At 41.5% G+C, this 23,183-nt stretch overlaps 1 protein-coding gene and 1 long non-coding RNA gene across 3 annotated transcripts in view; one reads left to right on the top strand and one right to left on the bottom strand.

The window, feature by feature from the left end:
- LOC104692847 (cytochrome P450 7B1) overlaps positions 1-17,936 on the top strand; it is a 40,560-nt gene extending 22,624 nt beyond the window's left edge. For both annotated transcript variants that reach the window (XM_019289246.3, XM_010405143.4), the window contains 4 exons: positions 2,168-2,764; positions 3,209-3,415; positions 9,430-9,608; positions 13,609-17,936. In XM_019289246.3, the coding sequence (XP_019144791.2) occupies positions 2,188-2,764; positions 3,209-3,415; positions 9,430-9,608; positions 13,609-13,905 (1,260 nt within the window). In that variant the 5' untranslated portion in view covers positions 2,168-2,187 and the 3' untranslated portion in view covers positions 13,906-17,936. The remainder of the gene's footprint in view (positions 1-2,167; positions 2,765-3,208; positions 3,416-9,429; positions 9,609-13,608) is intronic.
- LOC120409662 lies at positions 9,272-22,163 on the bottom strand. The gene is made up of 2 exons (XR_005601408.1): positions 21,594-22,163; positions 9,272-10,796 (listed from the first exon to the last, which is right to left on the bottom strand). It is a non-coding gene; the product is annotated as an uncharacterized LOC120409662 (long non-coding RNA).
- Positions 22,164-23,183: the final 1,020 nt, after the last annotated feature.

The raw sequence follows: 23,183 nt of genomic DNA, 5'->3' as shown, positions 1-23,183 counted from the left end.
TATTCTTTTTCTCAGGGACTTTTTTTCCAAAGTATGTGCTAGTGTTGAGTGAGTTTTGATTTAAAATTATTACTAAAATAGTTTGTTTGTCTGAAAACTCATTTGCTGAAAATCATTTTCTTACTTAAAAATGATAAGAATTGATGTGCGTTTGCTAAGTGTCTGATTAAAGATCACAAAGAAACTCATATTTTGCATCAGAAATAAGCAGATGGTGGACAGATGGTTTAAATTAATATTAATTAAAAATCTTAACTTAAATTGTTTACCCTGTAAATGCAAAGTTAAGAAGCCAGCTTTCTTCTTTAGGGTTAATAGCACTCCAAATCTATTTATTAAAAATTGCTCCAATGGGCATTCTTTCCAAGCTTTGATCACAAAGATGGTAGCCTCAATAAAGAGCATGAACGTGGGTGAAAGCTGGAGAGAGTCATTCTAGGACTCTTAACAAAGATCCTGCAGAGGTCAAGACTAAAAATTCCTGTTAGCCTCTGTACTCTGGAAGGAAAGAAATGGTCAAAAAGGGACTGAGAATTCAGGCTCTCTCTTTTATGCTGGTTTCTCAATATACTTACTCTTTAAAATTAAATTTACAGTATGGTTGATTATGATACAGTAAAACAAAATCCATGAGTATCTTAAAAACCTTCACACACTGTTGACAAAAAAGAAAAAGGGTCATATTTTGTCTCGATGTATCCCTTATGTTTCCTTACTGGTTCACTGGGGTTGCAGTTGATGTAATTGGGAGGGAAATTATGGCAGCTGGTAATTGTAGAGAAAGTCCAGAGTGTAGCCAAATACCATAGAGCACTGTGTGTGTATATAAATCAGAATATGAAATAACTATGATAATTCAAATATCACTATATGGTAACCATGGATACTTGACATTTTTAGTGGTAGTGACTACTTATCTCTGGACATCTGTCACAGAGCCAGATTTGGTCCTCAGTTAAGCATGTAGTGTTCCCATTAAAATCAAAGATTTGTCCCTTTAGTGAGACAGAATTAGACTGTAAGTGCTGGAAGCTTCGCTCTTTCCTTGAGTTTGTAACTGGGATATTTCGCAGAGGAAGTGTGCATTTTAATAAGTACCCTTTTTCCCTAATGTACCTCTTCATTCAAGTTAAGAATCAGGAACTCTAAATTTAGAATCATCTATAAAGAGCTAAAACTTAATTGAGCTTTGGGAGTGTTAGCGTTTTGATTCATGGTAGTTCTTCCAAATGCTTTTCTTCAGCAGTTGACTTGAAGTTTAGGGAGAAATTGCAGGATTTCTCTGGCAGGGACAGTTTGAAAAAGCATCTAACTTGATGCAATCCTATCCCTCTGTACAAGGAACTGAAGGTATCACTGTGTCACCTCATTAAGTACCCTGGGAAGGGTAGGAGTTTGGCAGTACACTCTGACACAATGGATGCTGGCACTGGGACAGTGTGTACCCCAAAGTAGAACCCATGCTAAAAATGGTGCCTGCTACAGTGTAAGCTATGACTTCACATCCATAAACTAAGGTAGTCGTGTTACGGATACTAAGCACATTCTTAACCAAGAGTTAGCAAAGCTTCAGGGAAAAAGAACCAGATGTGAGAGAAGCTTTAAATGTTGGGGGTTTGCAGCATGCAGTTAAAGCTGTAACTGACAGATTACGAGTTCCTGTGTCATCGGCTTGGAAAAAAGCTGCCTAGGTGGCGTGTTTTCCACTCCCGCCCCTGTCATTCACTTTCCTCTCTGCAGGTGAAAGGTGTGTGTTTCTCTCTTTCTGCTGGTGAAAACCTACAGTTTCCAAATGTTGCTACGACTCCACATTGTATTTTCATGAATTAGACCAGCGTAGTAAATTATTTATTTCAGACCACCACAATTGCAGGGATCACACACAACTCTTGACACAAACTGTCTATGTGGAAATGGCTTCATGCGGATTTTAAAAGAGCCTGCAAAGTGTGCACAGGCGGAATCTGCATCCTGACAAAGAAAATTCAAATAAAATTTGTTTAATCTTTTTTTTCCTTCCTTGCAGATTTCTTCGCGTATCTTTGCTTTGGGTTTTTTTTCTGCATGCTTTTTTCACAACTTGGGTTTATTTTCAGTTATTGTTTCTGGAAGTGTCACCGGATTATAAAAGTGCACGTCTCTTATTATTTTCTTTTCTTCTATTCAGGTAGATATATTACCTTTATCATGGACCCATTTCAATATGTCTATGTCATCCGAAATAGCAAGCAACTTGAATTTCATGAATTTGCTAATAAAATGGCATCTAAAACTTTTGACTACCCAGCCTTGTCAAAAGGAAAATTCCCTGAACTCAAGGAAAACCTGCACAGAATCTACCAGTATCTACAAGGCAAGCCTTTGGATATCATTTCTGACCACATGATGAAAAACCTCCAGGATATATTTGAATGGAAATGCTCACAAGCAACAGATTGGGAAACAGAAAAAATGTACAAATTCTGCTGCTCTGTAATGTTTGAAGCCAGTTTTGTAACACTATATGGAAGAGTTCCTGCTGCAGATGGCCACAAAGTTATTAGTGAAATCAGAGACAAATTTATCAAGTTTGATGCCAGCTTTCCCTATTTAGCTGCAAACATACCAATTGAGTTGCTAGGAGCTACCAAGAAGGTTCGGAAGGAGCTTATACATCATTTTTTACTTCAGAACATGACAAAATGGCTGGGAGGGTCAAAAGTGGTCCAAGCCAGACAAGATATATTTGAGAAATATGAGCTGCTTGGAGATTATGACAAAGCAGGTAGGAAACTTATGAATGATTGCTTGTCTAAAATAAAATAATTTACTATAGACCTTTGAAATAAAAAGGCAAAATGGCGACCTTGAAATTTTTTTATGTTCATTCTAATTGGCTAATGATAAAATGTTTTACTCTGAAACAACCCTCTATGATAATTGATTTTTTTTTTTGTGCTGAGGTGGTAAAACAAGATACTTAATGGTGATAATGAGAAAGATTATAACTGAGCTGCATTTCCTCCCCTTATTCCCCCCACCCCCCCGACATTACATTTCAAACTATTCTCATTAAGCAGAAAATTAGACTTCAGAAGCCTATTGGTCCTCATTAGCATTCACTGATCCTTGGCTGGGTCTGTGTCCTAACATCTTTTAATTAGCACACTGCAAATCTAATCAGTGTAATAAACGCTATTAATCTTCCTTTTCACTTATTTTCTCCCAGCACATCATTTTGCCTTCCTGTGGGCCTCTGTGGGAAACACGATTCCAGCTACATTCTGGGCCATGTATTATCTTCTGCGGCACCCAGAAGCTCTTGCAGCGGTGCGTGACGAGATTGACCATTTGCTGCAGTCAACAGGTCAAAAGAGAGGGCCCACATATAACATCCACCTCACCAGAGAACAATTGGACAACCTGGTCTACCTAGGTAATTTATTTTTATCTGTTAGGAAGAGAAGAGGGGCTCTCCCGGCAAACTCGGTTTATCACTCATTTCTGTTTACTGAGAAGGTGGAGGACACAGCTGCCTAATTGACATAATAACACCCATTTACATCAATTATAAATTATGTAGTTTATAGCTGTAGATACTCTCATTGCATGTAAACATTAAAGCCTAGGTAATTAACTATGCAAGGTATGCAAAAGGCTAAATCGAAGCTTTGCAATTATTTGGAAAAAAGTTGATGCCTATTAAGTTGTTTGATTCTGAGCATCTGCCGAAGTGTTAATGCATTTCAAATACTTCTGTATGGTACTGCCAAGAAAGACCCTTTTCTGAAATTAAAGGGGGATAGCGTATTTAAACCGCAAATGTATTTTTTCTGCAAGCAATTTCATTCTTCAACCAAACAAAAAAGGCTTCTAAAGCAGGCTTCTGTTGGGCAATGCTTCCAAATAAAATATAAGAAGATAAAAATTTGCAGAGTAGAAATGGTGTTTTCAGTACTTTATTCAAAAGAGGGAGCTTTAAGGGAGCTACACGTCTTCCGGTTCTGGATCAGGGGTTCAGAAGGAGACCCTTACCAGTGGTCATTGGAAGTTGTTTGAATCAGGAGCTTTATAGGCCTTCAGAGCATCAGCTCTTGGTTTCACTTCATTTGGTGGTGCACAGACACTGGCAAGAGAAATGGTGAAAATAGCCCAAGGGAGGAAAGAGGGTGTAGCACATAGGTACCTAACCTTTAAGCATCTGAAAGTCTCCACAAGTAGCGTTACAAGGTTAGACAACAGCTGAATAAAAGATTAAATGTTCAATAATCCTCTGTTGTTAAATATCAAAACCAATCCCATGTTCAAAACAAGCTCATGTCTATAGATCTTGGTAGCTCATGACCTGAACTGATGCTCCACTCTTAAACAAAACTGTGTCAAGAGGTGGTGGTGGAGCAGTGCATTCTGGGACTGGTTTGGATCTTTGTAATAGTTGCCATTCTCCAGGATCATCCAGTGTGGCATGTCTCAAGAATCTCTGTGCAAACTTGATTTGATTAGTACAAATATAAAATTGAGGCTGATTAATTTCCTTTGTGTTAGAGCATTAATATTAATCTTATATATCATAAGTCTACTAATTTGGTTACATCTGGAGTCATAGCTGTTTTGATGCAGATTTATCTCTAACAAATTGAGAATGCTTTTGAAGTAGAGGAGATATTGGATGACAATTCTGATGAGTAACATGACTTTCTAAGCATTTAATGGACTTTTAAGGAACACAAGTAAAACTACTTCACATCAGAGCTAGCATACACCAATAAATAAGTTACCAAGCATCAAGAAGATCAAAAGAGAATTTGGTTTGTATTTATAGACTGAGATGGGAATGGCAATGAAAAAAAGGGGGAAAAAGGCTCCCCAAAAGTGTAGGACTAAGGAAAATAAAAGCATGTAGTTTGCTAAAACCATCTGGTGCAAAACAGTATGAACAGTTTAAAAACATTAACTGTGTCATTCCTCTGCTTCTTGAAATCTTGAAGTACCTTGGTAGCATTTGATTTATGTGTTAAGAGGGAAGTGCCACATCCTACTTTGTAGTATTCTTGTAACACTTTTGTTAAATTTTATAATCATGTCAAACATAATGTGATATGAACAGAAGCTAGATTTCAATTCTTCTGGCACTTTAAGTCATAAACGTCTCGATACTGTCCCATAAAATAATAATATAGAAAAAATCTGTACCATAGGAGAATTAGAGTCATGCTTCAGCGGAAAGGGGAAAGGGATCTTTTGTTAATAAGTGTGTAGGAGGGATGAAGGTCCCAAATTGCATTGCTTGCACACCAAAAACTCCCCTGTTGCAGGAAGGCCACTGACCCCAAACCTCCAAGAGCTTTTCCTCTTTCCGTTCCCTCTGTGCCAACCCGGAGCGTAGGAAACTGGGATTGTGTCCCTGCTCTCGAGTGAGGCAGACCAGGTGGGATGCTTGCATGTTCATCACCTTGTCATCTCATTCTCCTGTTTTAAGCGCTCTGATTCTCCATCCTCTTTTTGGCCTACTATAACAAGAGACTTTTTTTGGTTCTTCATGCTATGGAGAAGAAGCACAATTGGTAAAAGTCTGTCTCAGGAAGTAGCATTGTTATTATGGTCAGATTCTTTGGGTCTAGGGAACAACATGGTCGGATTTACTTCTAAATTCTAAGCACAGGTATGTGATTATTTTATTTAAAAAAAAAAAACCAAAATAAACCAAAAACCAAAACACATTCAACCCAAAATAAGCTAGCAAATGTTGGCCCTGATTATCTTTTTCTGATGGCATTTCTGGGCAAGCACTCTTTGTATTGTCTACATAAAACAATATAATCCCAAAATCCAAACGTGTGTATTTGTGCACACAGAGTAACATACATTATTAGACATTGTAGATCACAACAGAACTCTCATATGGTAAAGGACACATGAAAATGGTCTGTCAATTAAACTGGTTATAATGGAAATGCCAAGGGTAAAGCAGAGATGTACTTAGTGCATGTTTAATGCTAGGCATGTTTAGTCAGTTCGTTTGTTTAATATTAGTCCATTCATTTATATGGTGAAGTATTCTTGCCCCAGGTCATTGCTGAATCCCAGATATTCCTGCAAAAAGAGCACAGCTTGAAAAATTGTTTCGTGCACAAGAAAGGGTAGGCACCCAAAAAGACCTAATACAGAGTATGTAGTCATAACACAAATGCTAAGCATTAAAATCATTGGTTGAATTGAAAGAAATAAATATATTTTTTTGGAATGGTCTGGGCAGTGCCATTTAGTTCTTAGTAAGGTGCAAATGTACTTGTTTCAGATTATCGTTTGTGTTGGCACACCATGATGCCCGTGGGTAAATGACCCCCCCAACTATTTGCATACTCAATAGCTATTTTCCTACAATACACTCTAATAATTATTGTACCCTATTACCTGCTCTGTATTAGTGTAAAATTAACAATCCATTATTACACAATAAGTTTTATAAAACATTTACAGATAGAGATCATGTTTAATTAAAATTAACTTGCCTACTAAAGCCAAATGCACTTATGATTCACAATGACCTTTTATTACCTGCAGTCCCTTGTTTTGGCTGGATGATTGACAGCTTGCTGTTTGGCTACCATGTTGTATTTCAGCTGACAAGACTTTTCATTTTAACTCAATTTGCCTGCCTATCACAAGCTGGTGGCAGGCCAGGCTCAAGTCACCCAGCTTTGCCTCAGCAGCTTGCTCTATTTCTCATTAGTACGCATTTATTCAGTGGAAATTGGAAGACAAATGCTTGAAGGCATGTGAACTAAGTATAGCAAATTAGGGTTTAAAGACTGAATATTTATAAGTATATTGAAACAGTTTTTAAAAAAAAAAGTCTAGAATGAATTGGAAGCTGAGTGCTAGCTTTAGTATAAGAGAAATGAAGAGAGAAGTGGGAGGATTCTAAGAATAACAATACTATGAGAGATATCTCTCTCTTCCCCCCTCCTTCTCTCTCTCTAGAAAATATGTAAAATCTCTCTGACAACACCTTATCAAACAACAGCCTGGCTTCTTTATGTAGCACTTGCACAGTGAAGTTTAGCATCTCATGTGTGTAAGAAGGGGGGAAAAAAATGAGGGTCATGTTCATTTGCTGCTTGGTTATCCCTTGGTATGCTTTAAATTGCCTTGTTTGTTCGGCACAAGCACAGAAACAGATGTTGCTCTACCGTGCTGGATAATTTACTGTACCTCACAGTGCAGAATGGAAGGCCTCCCAGGCTACCCAGCTGGTCTGTCAGCAGCGATGGCTGGTGTCTGCTGAACTATGACAACTGCAAGTAAAGGCTGCAGTTTTATTGTGCAGTTGTCATTCCTCTCAATGTATAGCTCTGGCATTTGTGGAAAGCTGACTGTCTATTTTTTTAATGTGAGCCTGCAAAGCCATATAAGCTCCATTCTCCTTTGTTGATCATAATGTGACTCATTACTTTTGTCATCTAATGATTATCGGCATGATCGCTCAGAGCGAGAGCCAAGCTCGCCTTCCACACATAACTGGTACTGGAAGGTAAAACAGATTTGTCATTTACGATCTGACCGCTAAGCCACACTTTGTGCTCCATTATTGTGATTAACTTCTGCATAAGATATGCTGCCCAATTGTCATTTGAGATCCGGCAGCAGGCAGGGACTGCTGCGCTTTCTGGGAGGATGTCCACCGATAGGATGTGACCGCATTGCTTGGGTGGTTAAATGTAAACCTGCTATTTTGCCATGGCACTTTAATAATTATTTCTCTTTTTTTTTTCCCTCCTTCCCTCTTCCTCATTTGATTTCTGCTGTCTCTACATATGGCACCACCATTTCCAAATGGTGGACTGGTATGAAGCTACCAGCTTCATTTTCCGCGGGTTGAAGGCAGGCTGGAGTGGAGGCTGGACCCTTCCTTTGTACCGCATAAAGTTTTGTTGCCAGAGCACTGCCAGTTGAAATCTATCGTGTCAGGTGCCTTGTGGCTATCCGCAGTAGAGGCCATCTTCTGGAACCAGGGTTCTTTTCTGGCTTCGTCACCAACAAGCCGATTTGACTCTGCCTGATTATAGTAACGAAGGCAGTCCAAAAGAATATGCACAGACTCACTGTACGTCACATTGAATCACGGCGCTGGCCACACAAAGCTGACCGCAGCCTCATTTCTTTAGACAAATGCATGCTTAAGGAAAAACCTCCTGCAAGAAAGCATCCAGGGCCACTTTATTTGCTATGCATGCTGCACCAGATTTAATTTTTAGTGAAAGAACGTTTGTTATTATTTTTTTCAGAGGCATCTGCACTGGGTAGCTACTGTCTCTAATAAACTAACCTTTTGGGTGCAGCAATTGCAGTGCCTTGGTGAACACTTAGAGAAGGCTTATTTGATATCACAAAACATAAATGAAGACACAAATGGATTATTACATGCAAATGAAACCTTATTTTAGGCTATTTTTCACACTAATGATTAGAAGGAATCAAGTCACATATAACAGTGCCCATACACGCTGGTGGAAAAATAGTCAGTTTTGATTACAAAGTGAGAGATGCAGCCCTAGACAGGAGCTACATGCTGATATACATGCTATCAGAATGATTTATGCAAATTATGCATATTATTCCCAAAGGAATTCCTCCTCAAACTGCCAGGATAAATTGCCGGAAATTAGCCATAAAATCTGTCGTGCTAGGAGCAAAAGGTGAAGGCCACTGGGAAAGCAAGGACATTCAGCTTCTGGAGCCTTCCGGGATGTGATGGTGGAGACAGAAATCTTGCTTTCCCCAAACCTGAAAGGACTATGTTTTGTTTCCTCTAGGCCAATTAGAAGTGTCTTTCTCTCTTAAAATTACCAGGCAAATAATGAATTGCTTTCATTCACTCTGACCACAACAGACACTATCATTTGGCAGCATAGTGCATTGAAAAGAAAATACATTTGAAAATTCTCAGAATAACTACAGAATTAACAAGCAGAATGATTTCTAATGTACATTAGAAATCCATTACATCCAACAGCTTTCAAAAGGCAAGCTAAACAGCTCCATGGATGCTCTCGCTGGTATTTGTTTGCAACCACCAAAATATATGTAAATGCATAAAGTGTTCATGTCTTTTGATTGTGTTGTTTTCAACATGATGCCTGAATAATAACTTTCCACCCAAAACTTGGTGCTCCTTACAACTGACAGGATTTCTCATCACCATCAGTGAGAATCACGTCGGGAGGTTCAGCATCCCGACTGGTCCACCCCAACCCTGCGGGGTTGTTTATTGCCTCCTCCTGGTCTCTGCTTTTTGTTTGGCTTTGTTTGTGTGGTTTTTTCCTTTTTTTTTTCCTTTAGCCTGCCCTACTAAACTCCTGGAGAATCAGCAGCTGTAGCCATGTATAACTTCCAGTCATCTCCCATATTTCTGATGCCTCCCCCCTCCCCCGTTTTGTTTAATCACAGAGAGTGCCTTAAACGAGAGTTTAAGAATGTGCTCGTCCTCCATGAACATCCGCATCAGCCAAGAGGATTTTGTTCTCAAGCTTGAAGGGAATCAAGAAGTCGTTTTGAGGAAAGGAGACTGGATAGCCCTTTACCCGCAGATTTTGCACATGGACCCTGAGGTCTATGAAGATCCTAAGGTAAACATTCAGCTGGTGCTACTCTTCCTACTCCAGGCACTTCGAAGCAGCCAAGCCTTTTGTGATCTGTGGGTTGTTGGTTTTTTTTTTTTACTGCTGTTCCTTCTTGTGGAACAAATCTTCCTAGTTTCAGATGTATTTTCTAGGGCCCTGCAGGTCAAAGGATTCACAGCCTGAAGAGAGAAATATGGTGATGAGACTGACTGCGACTGCTTTCAAAGGAATTGACAGTTGCACATTGACTACCATAAACTTTAGGCTAAATGTGGGCTTTGTTTGGCAGTGGATCATTTGATACCCAAGGAGGGCTGAATAATAGAAGGTGGTTTAAATAGCAAATAATGTGGGCCATTTAGCTAAGTGCCCGCAAAGCATCATTGACTCTCTGAAGCCCTATAATAGCAGTGTCTTACTTGAGCCTTATGCTTTTTCACCTCCCTTCGTAGGGATTCACCCCTTCTTGATCAATTAGAGTGTTGTGAACTTGAGACTGTAAAGCTGTTGCTCTGCAGCGAAGCTCGGAGGGTAATTGTGTCATCTCCTTGTATTTTTCTCTGACGCTCAAGTTAATGAATATCAAAGACTCGAAATTAATCCACCCTGCCTCAGCTGTAATACAGCTTCAGAAGTTCACCACCTGAATGCAAATTGAATAGTCCTCTTCTCAGCTAGGTTGCTCCCCAGATTGCTGTCCCCAGCCCAGGGTGGCACAGAGGAAGAGCAAGAAAGGGCAAGGGTGCACGCTGACGCTATTAAATGGCTCGTCTGCCTGAGAGGCAAGAGCTTTTTACCTCATCCATTCCTCACCCCTATTTTTCTAAGCAAATGGCTGTCTCCCAGCCATACTGATTTCCATCCTTGGCATTTGAGGCAAAGAAGAAAGGAACTGGATTTTTTTACATGTTTATAGAAAGCCCGTGTTAGAGACATTGCTCTCTGAAGCTCTCCCTTCCAGGAATTTAAAGACGAGAGGTTGCAAAGAAAAGATGAGATTCAAGTGTCTCCTTGGTGCAGGACAGCATTTCGTTGTGTAGGAGCTCTGCCAGCCTCAGTGAGAGGAGGTGTGGAGCATGTTGGAGTCAGCAGGAGCAAGGTATAGTCACTGGGATGAACGCTGGAGCCGTGGGAATGAAAATTACATTCAGGGGAGCTCTGCTGGCTGTCCCCACCCAAAAATGAAGATGAAGCCTGCAGAGAAAATTAGGGTTTTAAAAATAATTAATCTCCTGGCAAATAGTTGATTAATATTTTTATCCTTAAAAAGGACAGATAACAGCTAACAAATAAGCTCTCTTTTTTTCATTTTATCCTTAACACTTTATTTTGGAGAATGTTATTGATTTGTCAAAAGTCCATCTGTTTGTTTAGGTCCTAGACCAAAAGCATCAGTGTGGAAACTGATCTCCTCCCTTATCCAATAATTGCCGGAATATATTACCATATTTCCATTGCTTGGATATATCTGCTTAGTATCAGCTCTGCTCAGCTTTCACAGTACAGCTTTAGTTCATATATTTTATCTTTTTGATAGTGAATGAGCAATCCACACGTTGCAGTACATTGATTTCAGCACATGGGCCCTCTCGAAAAGTGGGGAAATCACTGTTCTGTTTGGTTCTTAAAATATGCAGTGTGCTTTCAACAATAACTACTGAGGATCAGATAGAGATGGAGAATGAATTTTTTGAAAGGTGCAGTCTTGAGCTTGTCATGTATTTAGGGAAAACTTTTCCTGGGAAAACAGGCAGCTTGACGAGATAATTTTGTAGCAATGCTTTTTCTCCTGGATACATAAATTTAAGTTCAAGCTATCTTCTGCTTTGGCACCATATTGTGTAAGTGTAAGCATATATTTCTGACCTCTTTCTCCATCCATTAAGGCCTAAATAAATTAGTCAGTTTTCTATAAAGTGTATAAGTGAACCCCTAAATTCCAACTCAGCTAGTTATAGAGCTCAGTAAATGAACTCTGAAAAACCCATAGAGTAAATATCAGGAAACCCTGCAGGAAACCCTCTATGGTGACATCCCAAACAAAGCTAAATACAGTATGTGACAGAAAGGGACTTATATCAATCGCAGGAGATTGCTCAGTTTTCATGATACTTGCAGCAGCCCATCCACACAGAACTTCATTACCTGTTTTTGCTCAGTATCTTGACCTTTTCCTTGCTGTCAGCCACCATGTCTCATTCAGGAGACTTTGCACATGGCTGAAAGTTCCTTCATTTTTAAAAATTAGGCTTTATTTAGCCAGTAAACTAGCTTGTAAGGAAACACTACTCAACCCAAGGGGCTTCAGCAGCACAAGCCTGAGTTCGATGTCACTGTCATTGGCTACATTCCTGTCTCGCACTTGTTTTCTGTTTTCCCTATTCCTTAGACAGCAATTTATTTTTTGTTAAAAGCAATTACAAGTCTCAGAAAGCTCTTAATATGACAAAGAAAGCATAAGGTTTGACCCAGTGTGTCTGTGTGTTCAATAACACAGCTCTTAATTGCTCCAGACACCAGAAGTGCACCGTGTGAAAATGTTTGAGCAAAGTGAAGAGCTCTGGGTTGGGTTTTTAAGCTATTGCAGTTCATACTTAGAGATGCTTTTTTAGACCAGAAGGACTTAGAATTCAGGAAGTAAATCTTACGGTATTCTGGCCTTTCATTTGTTACTGTGCTGCTTCAAATGAAGCAATAACTTCCTGGCGGAAAAAATAAAGGCATGCTTCCTTTTGGCTGGGGTGTTCAAAGAGACTGAAAATAATTACTTGTCAGTGGATACAGACATAGAATCACCTTTATATTTGTGGAAAATCCAGGCCTCTGCCATTTAGTGAAACAAGCTCCTGTTCTTTAGCACCCAAACTTACATCCCACTGCACCTAGTACTCGTTCCCTTTCTCACTGACCACCTCCCCTGACACTTGCTTCTCAACAGCAAGACCTGGAGTGCATGATTTTCAGAGCCTTTAATTTAACGGGTAGATCACTATCAGTGTATTTTTAATGGTGGTGTGGGGTTTTTAATCAGCTGAGGTCGATTTCTGTCTGACTGACTTGTTCCCAGGCAGCTCCAAATGGCTGCTGCTATAGCAGATGTATGCAAAGCAGGACAAATGCTAATGAGTGACCATAAGCAAGAAGTGCTTGTCATTTTTATTCAAAGCATGCAGGAGGGTTTTGTAAGTGGTTAATTTGCCATTGACTGAGTGAGGATGCCAGATCTCCTCCATTCAAAAACACAAATTATCTCTAAACAGGGATCCTGCTACTCAAAAATAGTTAGAAATATGTTCAATTTATGGAATGTAGGTTACAAGTGTGAACTCAAGCCTTACTTGAAAGCACCCTCTTTATAATGGTCAGTCACTGGCAGTTGTCCTGCTTTGCTCACAGCTTCTAGAGCAAAATATTTGAAGGTAAGATGTGGCAAGTTAAGCAGCAACCATCTCCAACTGAAAGGAAAATTGACTGCAAAGCACTGGAGTTTTCAAACAATCTGCACCATTCGGTGCAAGAGAAGGGTGGATTTTGCTCTAGCTTGCAGGAGCAAAATTGGTGCAATGCATTAATTTATTCATAGGCATTTGCAGAATTTAGCAGATTATCCTTATTCATGATGTATGTATCACACTGAGTGCGTATGATGCTTTACAAGAAAATTGTCCTTCCACTAAGGTTCATTGTCCCTGCTGCAAAGCGGTCAAAATCTAATTACAATCAATATAGGCCAGACACTCGCTGGATGAGATGTGGAAGTTGAAGGAGCTTGATGTAAAAGGACTAAGCTAAATAAGTGGATTTAAAGAGTGTTCTTTGCAGGCAAGATAATGTGAGTTAATGAAACTTGAGGGAACCAACTAAAAAGAAGAAGCTGTCAGCTCCTTGTCTTCGTCTTTATCTTATTTTCTGGGTTTCAGGCGTGTTACCATTGTGCAAAGAAAGCAGCTCATGTAACTGCCTTGTTACATATCATGCTGTCTCTCTCTTTCTCTTTCATTTTCAGGAGTATAAGTTCGATCGATACATAGAGAATGGCAAGAAGAAAACCACATTCTACAAGGCAGGAAGAAAACTGAAGTATTTCCTAATGCCCTTTGGCTCTGGGATCAGCATGTGTCCAGGGAGGTTCCTCGCAATGAATGAGATGAAGATGTTTCTTTTCATACTATTGTCTCATTTTGATGTAGAACTAGCAGAAAACAAATCTGTCAGACTTGATAACAGTCGCATGGGCCTTGGTATCCTCCTGCCAGACGTTGATATTGCCTTTCGTTACAAGCTAAGGTCCTTAAGAAATTGAGCAGCTGCTTTTATGCCTTCCACTAATCTCCATGTTTGCTCTGTTTCATCACTCAGCTTTATATTTTTGGAAACATTTGCTTTTCCCTCTCTGCTTTTACCTCCTTCCTCTTTGTTTCTAAGGAGAAAAGCCATTGGGCTGGAGGTAGAGACCAGATGCAAGGATGTGCAACCTCAATTTGTCCTGCCTGAGTTGTGAGAAGTGAGGTGACATGACAAGAGTCTGGCCAAGTAAATAGCCCAGCATCTCTACAAGGTGCATCCCCCCATGCTCTTGGCGGTGAGATGAGAAGGATTTAGAGGAAGGATGAATCCAGGCCACTTGCATGGGAAATGGGCTCAGCAGCCCTCTGTCACAGGGTTAGATTGGGAGGTCCCATACACCCATCATCTAGAGGAATATCAGCATCTGCTCATAGAAGCATAATAACAAGAAAGGGGGAGCTTATTTCTAGATGATGAAAGAATTTCTAGTTATAATTATCCTAACTTTATATTTACTTTATTTCTTTAATGGTCTTGAGAGTCTTAGCCTTTTATTTGGGAGAGGTGATGGAAGTTGTGTGGGGTGGTGGAAGATGATTTGCAAGAATGTCTTACTGACAACACATTTCTAACTTCAGGTTTATGTACTGAGGGTGAATGCTTTGCTTTCTTGCTCCTTTTTTTTTTTTTTTTGTGCAGTGCAGTGCAAAAAAATTAAAATATATGATTTCTTTCCTGCAATCATTTAAAGTCAGAAGGGGAGTTCTGTTGATTTTAATAGGCTCTCAATCAAGCCTAAATTATCTATTTTGGCTTTTGAGCCCCCCCCCCCCCCCCCCAAGAAGCATATTCTTCAGGGAGAAAATATACAAGCCTGTTTGAAATTATTTTATCACCTCAAAAATTAGCTTCTCTTTCTCTCACTGTTTTTCAGTAACATGTTCGTGTATTTATTTTGACCGTTTCTTATATTTCTTCATTTCTCCAAAAAGGCAAAAGAGGAAGAGGTTTTCAAGGGCAAGTGTGGTATCTAAAACTGCTTTTTGATGTTGTTTTACTTTGCCCACGTTATGCATAGGCAGAGTAGTGTGACCTGTGTTTGGAAACAGAATTGTCCATCTGCAAACTGGAAAATAGGCTCTTCCCTGGGGCCAAAATCTGAGCAAGTGAAAACCCTGGGCAGCCACAGAAGTTTATACTGGCTGCCCAGCCTGCTTCACTGGGTGCCCAGCTCTTGTTTGGAAAATAATTTCCTAGTGCACAAGATCTGAGATTTTAGACCCTGTCTCTCTTCCCAGCCATCACTTCAGAGACTGATGAGGATTCCCGTGCCTGTCCAGTCTCAATTTGCCAAGATGATAATTGTGATGGGAGAATAGCCATGTCTGTGGGCCTTGCCTTGTGTTCCTAAAAAACATCTCTCTTTGGGATGTGCCAGAGTAAGTCTTCCAAAATCAGAAATTCTACTCATCTGTAGAGCACTTGATGGCCTGTGGATGAAAACTACTACCTACATATTAAGAATTATTTATTCAGTTCAGTTATTTGTGTAAAGCATATACCCTAAATAAGCACCAGCATCAGTAGAAAGGCTTTTAGAGATTGGCACAGTCACCTTCCAAATCCTCCAAGAAGAAAATTGTGATTTTGTGGGATTTATTGGAGAAACATTTTCTCTTCATATATAGTATTGATAATGTCTACAAATTTGGAGTACCCTTACGTTAAATGGGCTTTGCGGTTGATTAAATGTTTTAACTTTACTTCAACATTTAATCAACAGCAAAAGCTGATTATTGCTTTGTGCCACAGAATAAAATTGGTTTTTATGGAGACATTCTTGTAGTCAGGTTACTTACTCCTGTAGTTACTCTGTAGAAGTACTCAGCTGTAGCTCACAATCCAGTTTGGACATTAGAGCCTGGTTTATTGAGAGAGGGAATGTTGATATCATTACACTGTTGACTGTATTCCATTATTGCTTAAATGTAAGCTGTAAAATGTCTCATACCACAATTATGATGAATCCTTCTTTGGCATCCAACTTTAAAACAAACCTGAAGCAACTGTGAAAATAACAGTGGGTATTTGTTTTAAACAGAAGCCTCTTTTTTATAATTGTATTCTATTTTTAGGATTTTGAATTAGAGTGTCACTGGCTGCTGCAGAATTTGATAGGGCATAATAGGACTGTGCCAAAAGTACATGCAAATCATTAGTAGTTTCAGATTAATTGCTGATCAATTTGTATAGTATTTTTCTGAAATTAAAAAAAGAACTAGATTGTCTCCAAAGTAGCAAATTAAATCTGTAGGGTATGCTCAATTGAAAAAAAAGAAAATGGTCAGAAACTTTCCCAGGAGTTGCAGGAAACCTCTATGAAGGCGCTTGGAGGCCTTGCATCAGAGTTAGAGAGCACCACACAAGAGGCCAGCATTCTGCTAGGATAAAAGTTGCTTGCTGTTTTTGCTCAGGAACCAAAATAATCAAACGCAAAGCAGGATCTGTCCAGCCTGGCCTGGAATTGTGTCCCTGGTAACCCATACTCCTGGTAGATTAGTTTTGCTGGTATGCAATGCATCACTACCTTGGCATACCTCAGCTGCAGAGGAAGTAAACCTCACCCCCATGTAAAGTCATGAGAGCTGGAGCAGGACAGAGGAGAGGTTAAGCCCTTCTGGTCTGTGCATTCAGCAGCTGAGGAGGTGACATATTGAGAGCCAGCAGCTGGTCTGAGCAGGAGTGACTCCGTCTCCTGGAGCAGGATTGAAAGGCCCCTGGTGTTGGTATTCCTGGTCAATAAGCTGAGACAGCACAACACGGTAAGGGTGCAGCATCCCCAAAAGTCCCAGCTGAGCCAAGCTGGCTGCAGGGTGCTGTGCCAAGAGCATGTTTCATTACATAGGGCACAACACCGTTTTTGATGATCTCCTCTGCTGCAGGACCCAGGAGTGTGCAGCTCTGAGTGTCTGTCACTGGAGCACGAAGAGGCAAAATCATCTAAGCAGAAACAGCAGTGCTGTTTGCAAGCATTCAGGTGCTGGTGGGGCTGCAGGGCAGGGCAGGGGGAGGCAGTCAGACCTGTGCTTCCCTCTCCCACCTGTCCACTTCTGCAGGGGGGTCTGCCCTGCCAGCCCAGCGGTGTCTGCTGGGGGCAGCCACAGGCCTGGCCAGGTGCAAGATGAGGCAGGAGGAGTACAGAGCTGCCTCCTGAATTTCTCTGCTGTTCCTCGATGAAATGGTGCACTTACCCATCAGTTTGAGATGTGACTTGGCTGGTCACTACCAGCCTCTGACTGTAAGTTGTTGATATCTATGGCTGTATCAATAGCATCTTCTGCTATTAAAAAAAATATATATATAAGCACCTTTTTTCCTCATTAAAAAAATAGGTTTAAGTCAATATGGCCCATTATAGCACCCAAGAAGAAAGTTAATTTATCATGAGCTAATGTGAATGCTAAAATGTAATTTTTAATTACTATTCTTATTTTAATTTACAGATCGTATGTTCTCCATTTTCATGCCGACGCTTAGTACTGCTAGATGCTATTGTAAACTTTTTAAATGTTCCATTATTTAGGAAACCATCTAGTATATGTGTACCTGTTTGCAAATTAGATTTTCGTATCTTTGTCAATATGTCCTAATGTAATAATATAGCCATGTAAGACTTGTTCTTTAGTTTATGCTTTGAAGCTAGCTGCATATCACTACTTTTGGCACTGCTATTTTTATGTATAATTCCTGGTGTGTGAATTTCTCTTGTAGAATTATACGTGATCTTTTATTTTGTCATTATTGAACTTTCTGTCATTTGAGAGATTGTGAAGTGCTCTTAATTGTGCAAACTGACAATTTGTATATAGATGAACAACAGCTAGGTTCTGCTTTAACAGTTAATATCCAGGGTTCAGGCTCCTAGATCCACTAAGGTACTTCTAAGCAAGAAAATCAAAATGTCATTATTTTAGTAATCTAACATCTTAAGGGAATTTTGTATTTCAAGGACACAATAAAAAGGAATATATCTATTTTAATATTGAATGATTGTCCATGGTATTTTTTCCAGCTTATGTTTATACTTCTCTCACAGATTCATAACTATTGCTTTATTTTTTTAATTATTATTTCAACATACTGCATTTTTCTATTACTTGATCTTGACAGATATTTCTGTAATAAAAAAAATAAAAAAAACCATTTAAATTCAGCAGTGGAATGCAGAAAGTCCTCTGAATATTGGAAATGATCATGTCTTTTTTACCACAGCCCCCCCCCCCCATAAAACATAAGCCAGTTCTCATCAGATGAGGTAAAAAAAGTGGTGCTTCTGACATTCTTAGAACATTATTCAGAATTAGCATAAAGATCTGCAGTCCACTAGTGATTCCTAAGTACAGCTCCTAAGCTTTTGCTTTTGCAAACCTCCATGTAGTACAAGATGTAGTACCTAGTGTAAAATATTCTGTCTTCACAGATCATTCATTTTAAAGGGGGATATGAATGAAATTGTTACAATACACAGCACTGCACCAGCAAAGCACAACTTGGATTTTCTAGGTATCACTGTAGCTGTTGAGTTCTACAAGTAGGTATTTAATATGAAGGTTGTACCCTAAAGACATCGGTGTTTCTCCATTCCTTCATGCAGAAATGCTTGTCAGGTATGTCTGCGAGGGTTATTGAAGATACTTCCTAGAGAAGACAGACCTGCAGCATTTTCTGGATTTGATAAGTACGTGTGTAGCTGTGCAATTGTTTTAACTCCAGGCTATATTAGAAGTTACTGAAATTATAAATTAAAAAGTGGCATTGTTTGAGATTTCTTGAAGGACACTTTTCTGAGTGAGCTTGCCATAATGGTCTGAAAGATAGCTTGAAAGGAAGGAATTAGTAAGATCCCCTAACACTGTATTTTATTTAGTATTTGATACCAGCTACTCTCTTGATCCTACTTGCATAGCACTGTATTTTAAAACTGTTCAAGGTAGCAATTTATGAATATGCTTAACTCACATGAATAGAGCTATTCTAACTTCCAGACCAGAGAAAGTGAAGTATTTTCCTGTCTACTATCTAAACCAGCCTATGTTCCCTGGCTAGTCATGTCCCCATACCCACAATATATCAGAAAAATGATCTCACTACAAAAACATACGTTAAAGCTATGCTTATGAAAGTATAGTGATCCTTAAGTTACTGTCTATGTTTATAATTAGCAATGATTATGAAGAAATGGTTGCTGCATATATAAAAGTGTATTTTAAAAAGTAGACAATGTTCCATTTTAAATTGAAAGCAAGGAAGCTGTAGTGGGATCTTGGTCATCATATAAACCAGTACTGTGTTTATTCTATGCATCAGGTTTTCCTGGGATCTCGTGTACTGAAGTTGTATGAGTACATCATTTATAATAGTAGAAATGTGCTTGTCTTCAAAACTATTCACACCAAAATAAATAATCAAAAGAAGCCTAAGCTTCAGCTGTTCTTACTAGAAGCCTTGCAGGATTCTATCTTCAGAGATTTGTTAAACCAATTTTGACACTAATGTGTTGTTTTATTTTACTTTTCCTCAAAACCAGCAGCTTTGGCTACAGAAAAGTTGAATAAAAATCTAAGTTCTGGCTACAGGGAGAGTAAAAGTCAGTAAGCAAACACCCTGTGATGACTTTTGACAGTGACTTCTTCCCCATCAGCTCATCTTTCCAGCTACCTCTTTCTTCCAAACAGTTTAGTCACTCGCTAACCTCCTACAGGCAGCAAGTCTTTTCCTGTCTAATTTCCATCTTGTGAGCAAATGAATCGCCTCTCTTCACAACGTATCTTTCAGTTGCCTTTTTAAAATGAGTTCTTTACTGCAGCCTCTTGCAAAACCGGATTCGCAGGTGGCTGCAGCTGGGAGAAGTGCCGCCTCGCTAAAGCTTTGAACCTGAAAAGCGGATGCGCATTAGTTGAGCTCATGCCGAAGCACCGGGGGATGCTGCCGTTCCGGGATGGCTCCTCTCCGGGACGCCCCCGGCCCGCGGCGGCGGCAGGGACCCGCACCCTCGCCCGCCCGCTGCCCGCCGGGCTCCCGGCGCCGGCTTGCTCTCCCTGCGCTCCCACCTTGCCCGGCCCGCGACAAAAATCAGGGGAGAGGGGGGTGGGGAAAGACTCCTGCAGCCCCTTCCTGAAAGCATCACGAGCTTCCAGGGATGCTGCAGTGGGACAAGGGGACGGGACCCCCGAAGAGGTTCCATGGGAAACGGTCTGGGTGTTCGGTGAGTTTGGAGGGCTTCGGCTGGTGGAGAGGAGTTTTACTCTGGAAAGGCGATTGTTTTTCCCTAATCCTCAATTAGGAAGATTTAAAAATAGTATTAAAGGGGCAATCTGTTCTGCAACTTCTCGGAAGAAATAATTGTTGATTTAGATAAGCACTGATCCCTTCAGTGTTTGATGAAGACGTTAATTTATGGCTGTCTAGCAGTTTATGGCTGTCATTAGATTTTCAGCTTTGTCTCTCTTCGAAATGTATCTTTATTTTTTTATTTTAATCCGAGACAATTATGTAAGAAAACGGTTATGTTTGATCTAAAATACATCATTTTCCTATAGCATTTCAAATTATTCACAGATCATAGTTCTTATATGTGCATATATGAATTTAAAAATACAGCAGTAAAGTGCTTGAAACAGACCATAAATTTGCTTCCTCTTTTATTACACGTCTCTGAATCAGGTTGAGAGGACAAGGGCAACTAGGGGCTTGGGGAAGGATTTAACCCTTCCCGAGGCTGGAGAACCAGCCGGACCAGACCAAATTCCCCTCCGGAGCGCTTCGGGGGCGGGTGTGGGCGGGCTGGGTGACACCGAGCTGATGAGTGACCACGGGGAAATTGGGCTGGCTGCAGCTCTGTGCTCATTTAGCAGATGTCCCTTCTGCGACGTCGTCGCCTGCTAGGAGCCCGCGAGTGGGGCTGGGGGCCGGGGCAGCCAAGCCGGCGCCCGCTCCCGGCAGCGGCTCCCGCCTTCGCCCCTGCCCCGGCGGGATGGCAGGGTAGGAGCGGGCACCATCGGCTTAACCCCTGCGGCGCCTGCCTAAGCCATGCGCAACACTTCAGGGAGAACCTGCCCTACGCCCTCCATGGGCTCCGCCAGTGCCGGAGCCTTCCCAGGCGGGGGCTGGGCCCCGAGGGGCAGCAGCGACCCCGCGGAGCGGGCGGGCGGCGGGGGCCGGGGCCGGCGCGGAGCCCAGAGCGACTTCCTCAAACTTTTGTCCCGCTCCGCAAGGAGCTTTTCTGCCGTTTGCTTAGAGCCTCAGGATCCCTCTGGCCTGTAGGCAGGGGCGATACGATCACAGTTACAAATGATCCTGGAGAGAGTCGCGGAGTCCCGGTTCGTTTGTTTTACCCCCCAATAGCCTCCCTCCGCCGCCACCACCACCACCACCACCACCACCAAGAAAAAAAAAAGGTGTTAATTGCTGTAAAGTTTCCGAGCACGTGGATAATTTACTTTGACTGCTGCGGTTTAATTAAAAGCAAACTTATTTATGTTTCTGATGTTTATATTACGCGATTTAATTACGTTTAGAGGCAGCGTCGCACTTTTTTTTTCCCCCTTCCACCCTAAATCACATTTTCATTAAAGGTTTTAATAAGAAAACTCACTTGACCACTATTCATTATCTAGTCCCCTCCATGCACACAAGTTCACTTACCCATTCATTTATTCACTTACTCATTCCAGCAGATCCGCTGCAACTGCTGCTAGCAGGGATGTGAACACTCATAATTATTTGTCAAAGTCTGGAAAGTGTATTATCCCTTCTTCTAGTGGTAATTAGTTACCATAGCATCTAATACGTAAATGTGCCCAGAGCACACCATTAACAGTTAAGCGGAGGATTCAATTTAACACATGATTATATCTTTCATAAGTCATTACATTAGGAAAGCCAATGTCACTCATGCTGGGACAATCTCAGGCTCCGAGCCGGGGTAAGGGGCCGGGGAAGGGAGCCGGGCTGGGCGGCGGGGGCAGAGGGAGCTCCGGATGAGGCTGAGGGAGATCGGTTCGGTGGGGCAGTTGTGAACGGGGAAGAAGCTCTTTTGAAAGGGTACATGTTCATTTCTGGCTAAGTCATCTGTCAAGCTTTAAGGGGGGGCGGGGGAGCCTCTCTCCTCCCCCCAGCCCGGCACACATTACGCTTGCATTGGCAAGACCTGCTCAGGGACTGGCCCAGTGGCTTCGCGCCGTTTCCCAGGGAGGATGCTCGGTGCAGCGCGACAGGGGAGTGGTAGCACCTCTACCCGGCACGGACCCCTCGCCCCGCTACGAAGCAAGAGAAGAGGAAGCAAGAGAGCCCTAAATCGGGCGGCAGCGGTAGCCAGGGGTGACAAAGATTTTCATTCCGCTGTCCCGTCGCTCCGAAGCAGAGGCAGGCGAGAGAGCGGTGAACGGAGAAACCGCTCCGTGTGCCATAGACGGCGGCGGCCGCCCTCGCTCCCCAGCGCTGGCGGGGAGCATTCCAGGCCCGGCCGCAACACTTCGGACCCTGCCCAGGGGAGCAGGGTGGCAGGGCGTGGGCCTCCTCCAGCCCCTTGCCTTCCCCAACCTTAGGTACCGGTCGCTCCAGGAGTTTGCTGGGACATGGCTCGTCTTCCCCACCCCACGGCCGGGTAAAGCCGAGCAGCGCCCGCTCCTTCCAAGGGAACCTCTCCGGGAAGGAAGCCCGCTCGGTAGCCAGAGACATTAAGCGGTAAATATTGCAGCCAATGTGTCCTGCGATGTTAAATGCACGAACACACACTCACACAGACACACATACGCACACACACAGGCACGCACCACGCCAAGCTGGTGGCGGTGGTTAATTCCTAATCAGAATGATGGACAGCAGAGACAGAACAATACAAACTAATGGCTGTGTTGCTGATCACTTTACCCCTTGATTAAAGACACCCAATTATGGCGCAGAACAGTGTCGTAATTATGTTCCTTAATCACATCCAGGAGGTTTAATTGCCTTAACGATGTGTTTCATTAAATGAATTTAGGTATTATAGTCGACAGTTTTCATACACAGTTGTTTTCAAATTAACATAATATTAGACATCGTCATGGAAATTGTTTTAATAATCATAATTAGACGCACCCAGCCTTTGTCTAGTAAATGCTGAGAGACGCTTCTCCTTGCGCCTGGGGGCTGATCTGCCCACCCTCTCTGGGCTGCCTTCCCACAGCTCCGTGGCACTTTACAGTTATGTTTCCTGAAAAGTTACAGGTTCTGATTAATCTTTTTTGATGG

This window comes from Corvus cornix, chromosome 2, assembly GCF_000738735.6.
Source record: "Corvus cornix cornix isolate S_Up_H32 chromosome 2, ASM73873v5, whole genome shotgun sequence".
NCBI classification, from domain to species: domain Eukaryota; kingdom Metazoa; phylum Chordata; class Aves; order Passeriformes; family Corvidae; genus Corvus; species Corvus cornix.
The sequence above is the reverse complement of the archived record's forward strand: the minus strand, read 5'-3'. Positions and strand labels throughout refer to the sequence as shown.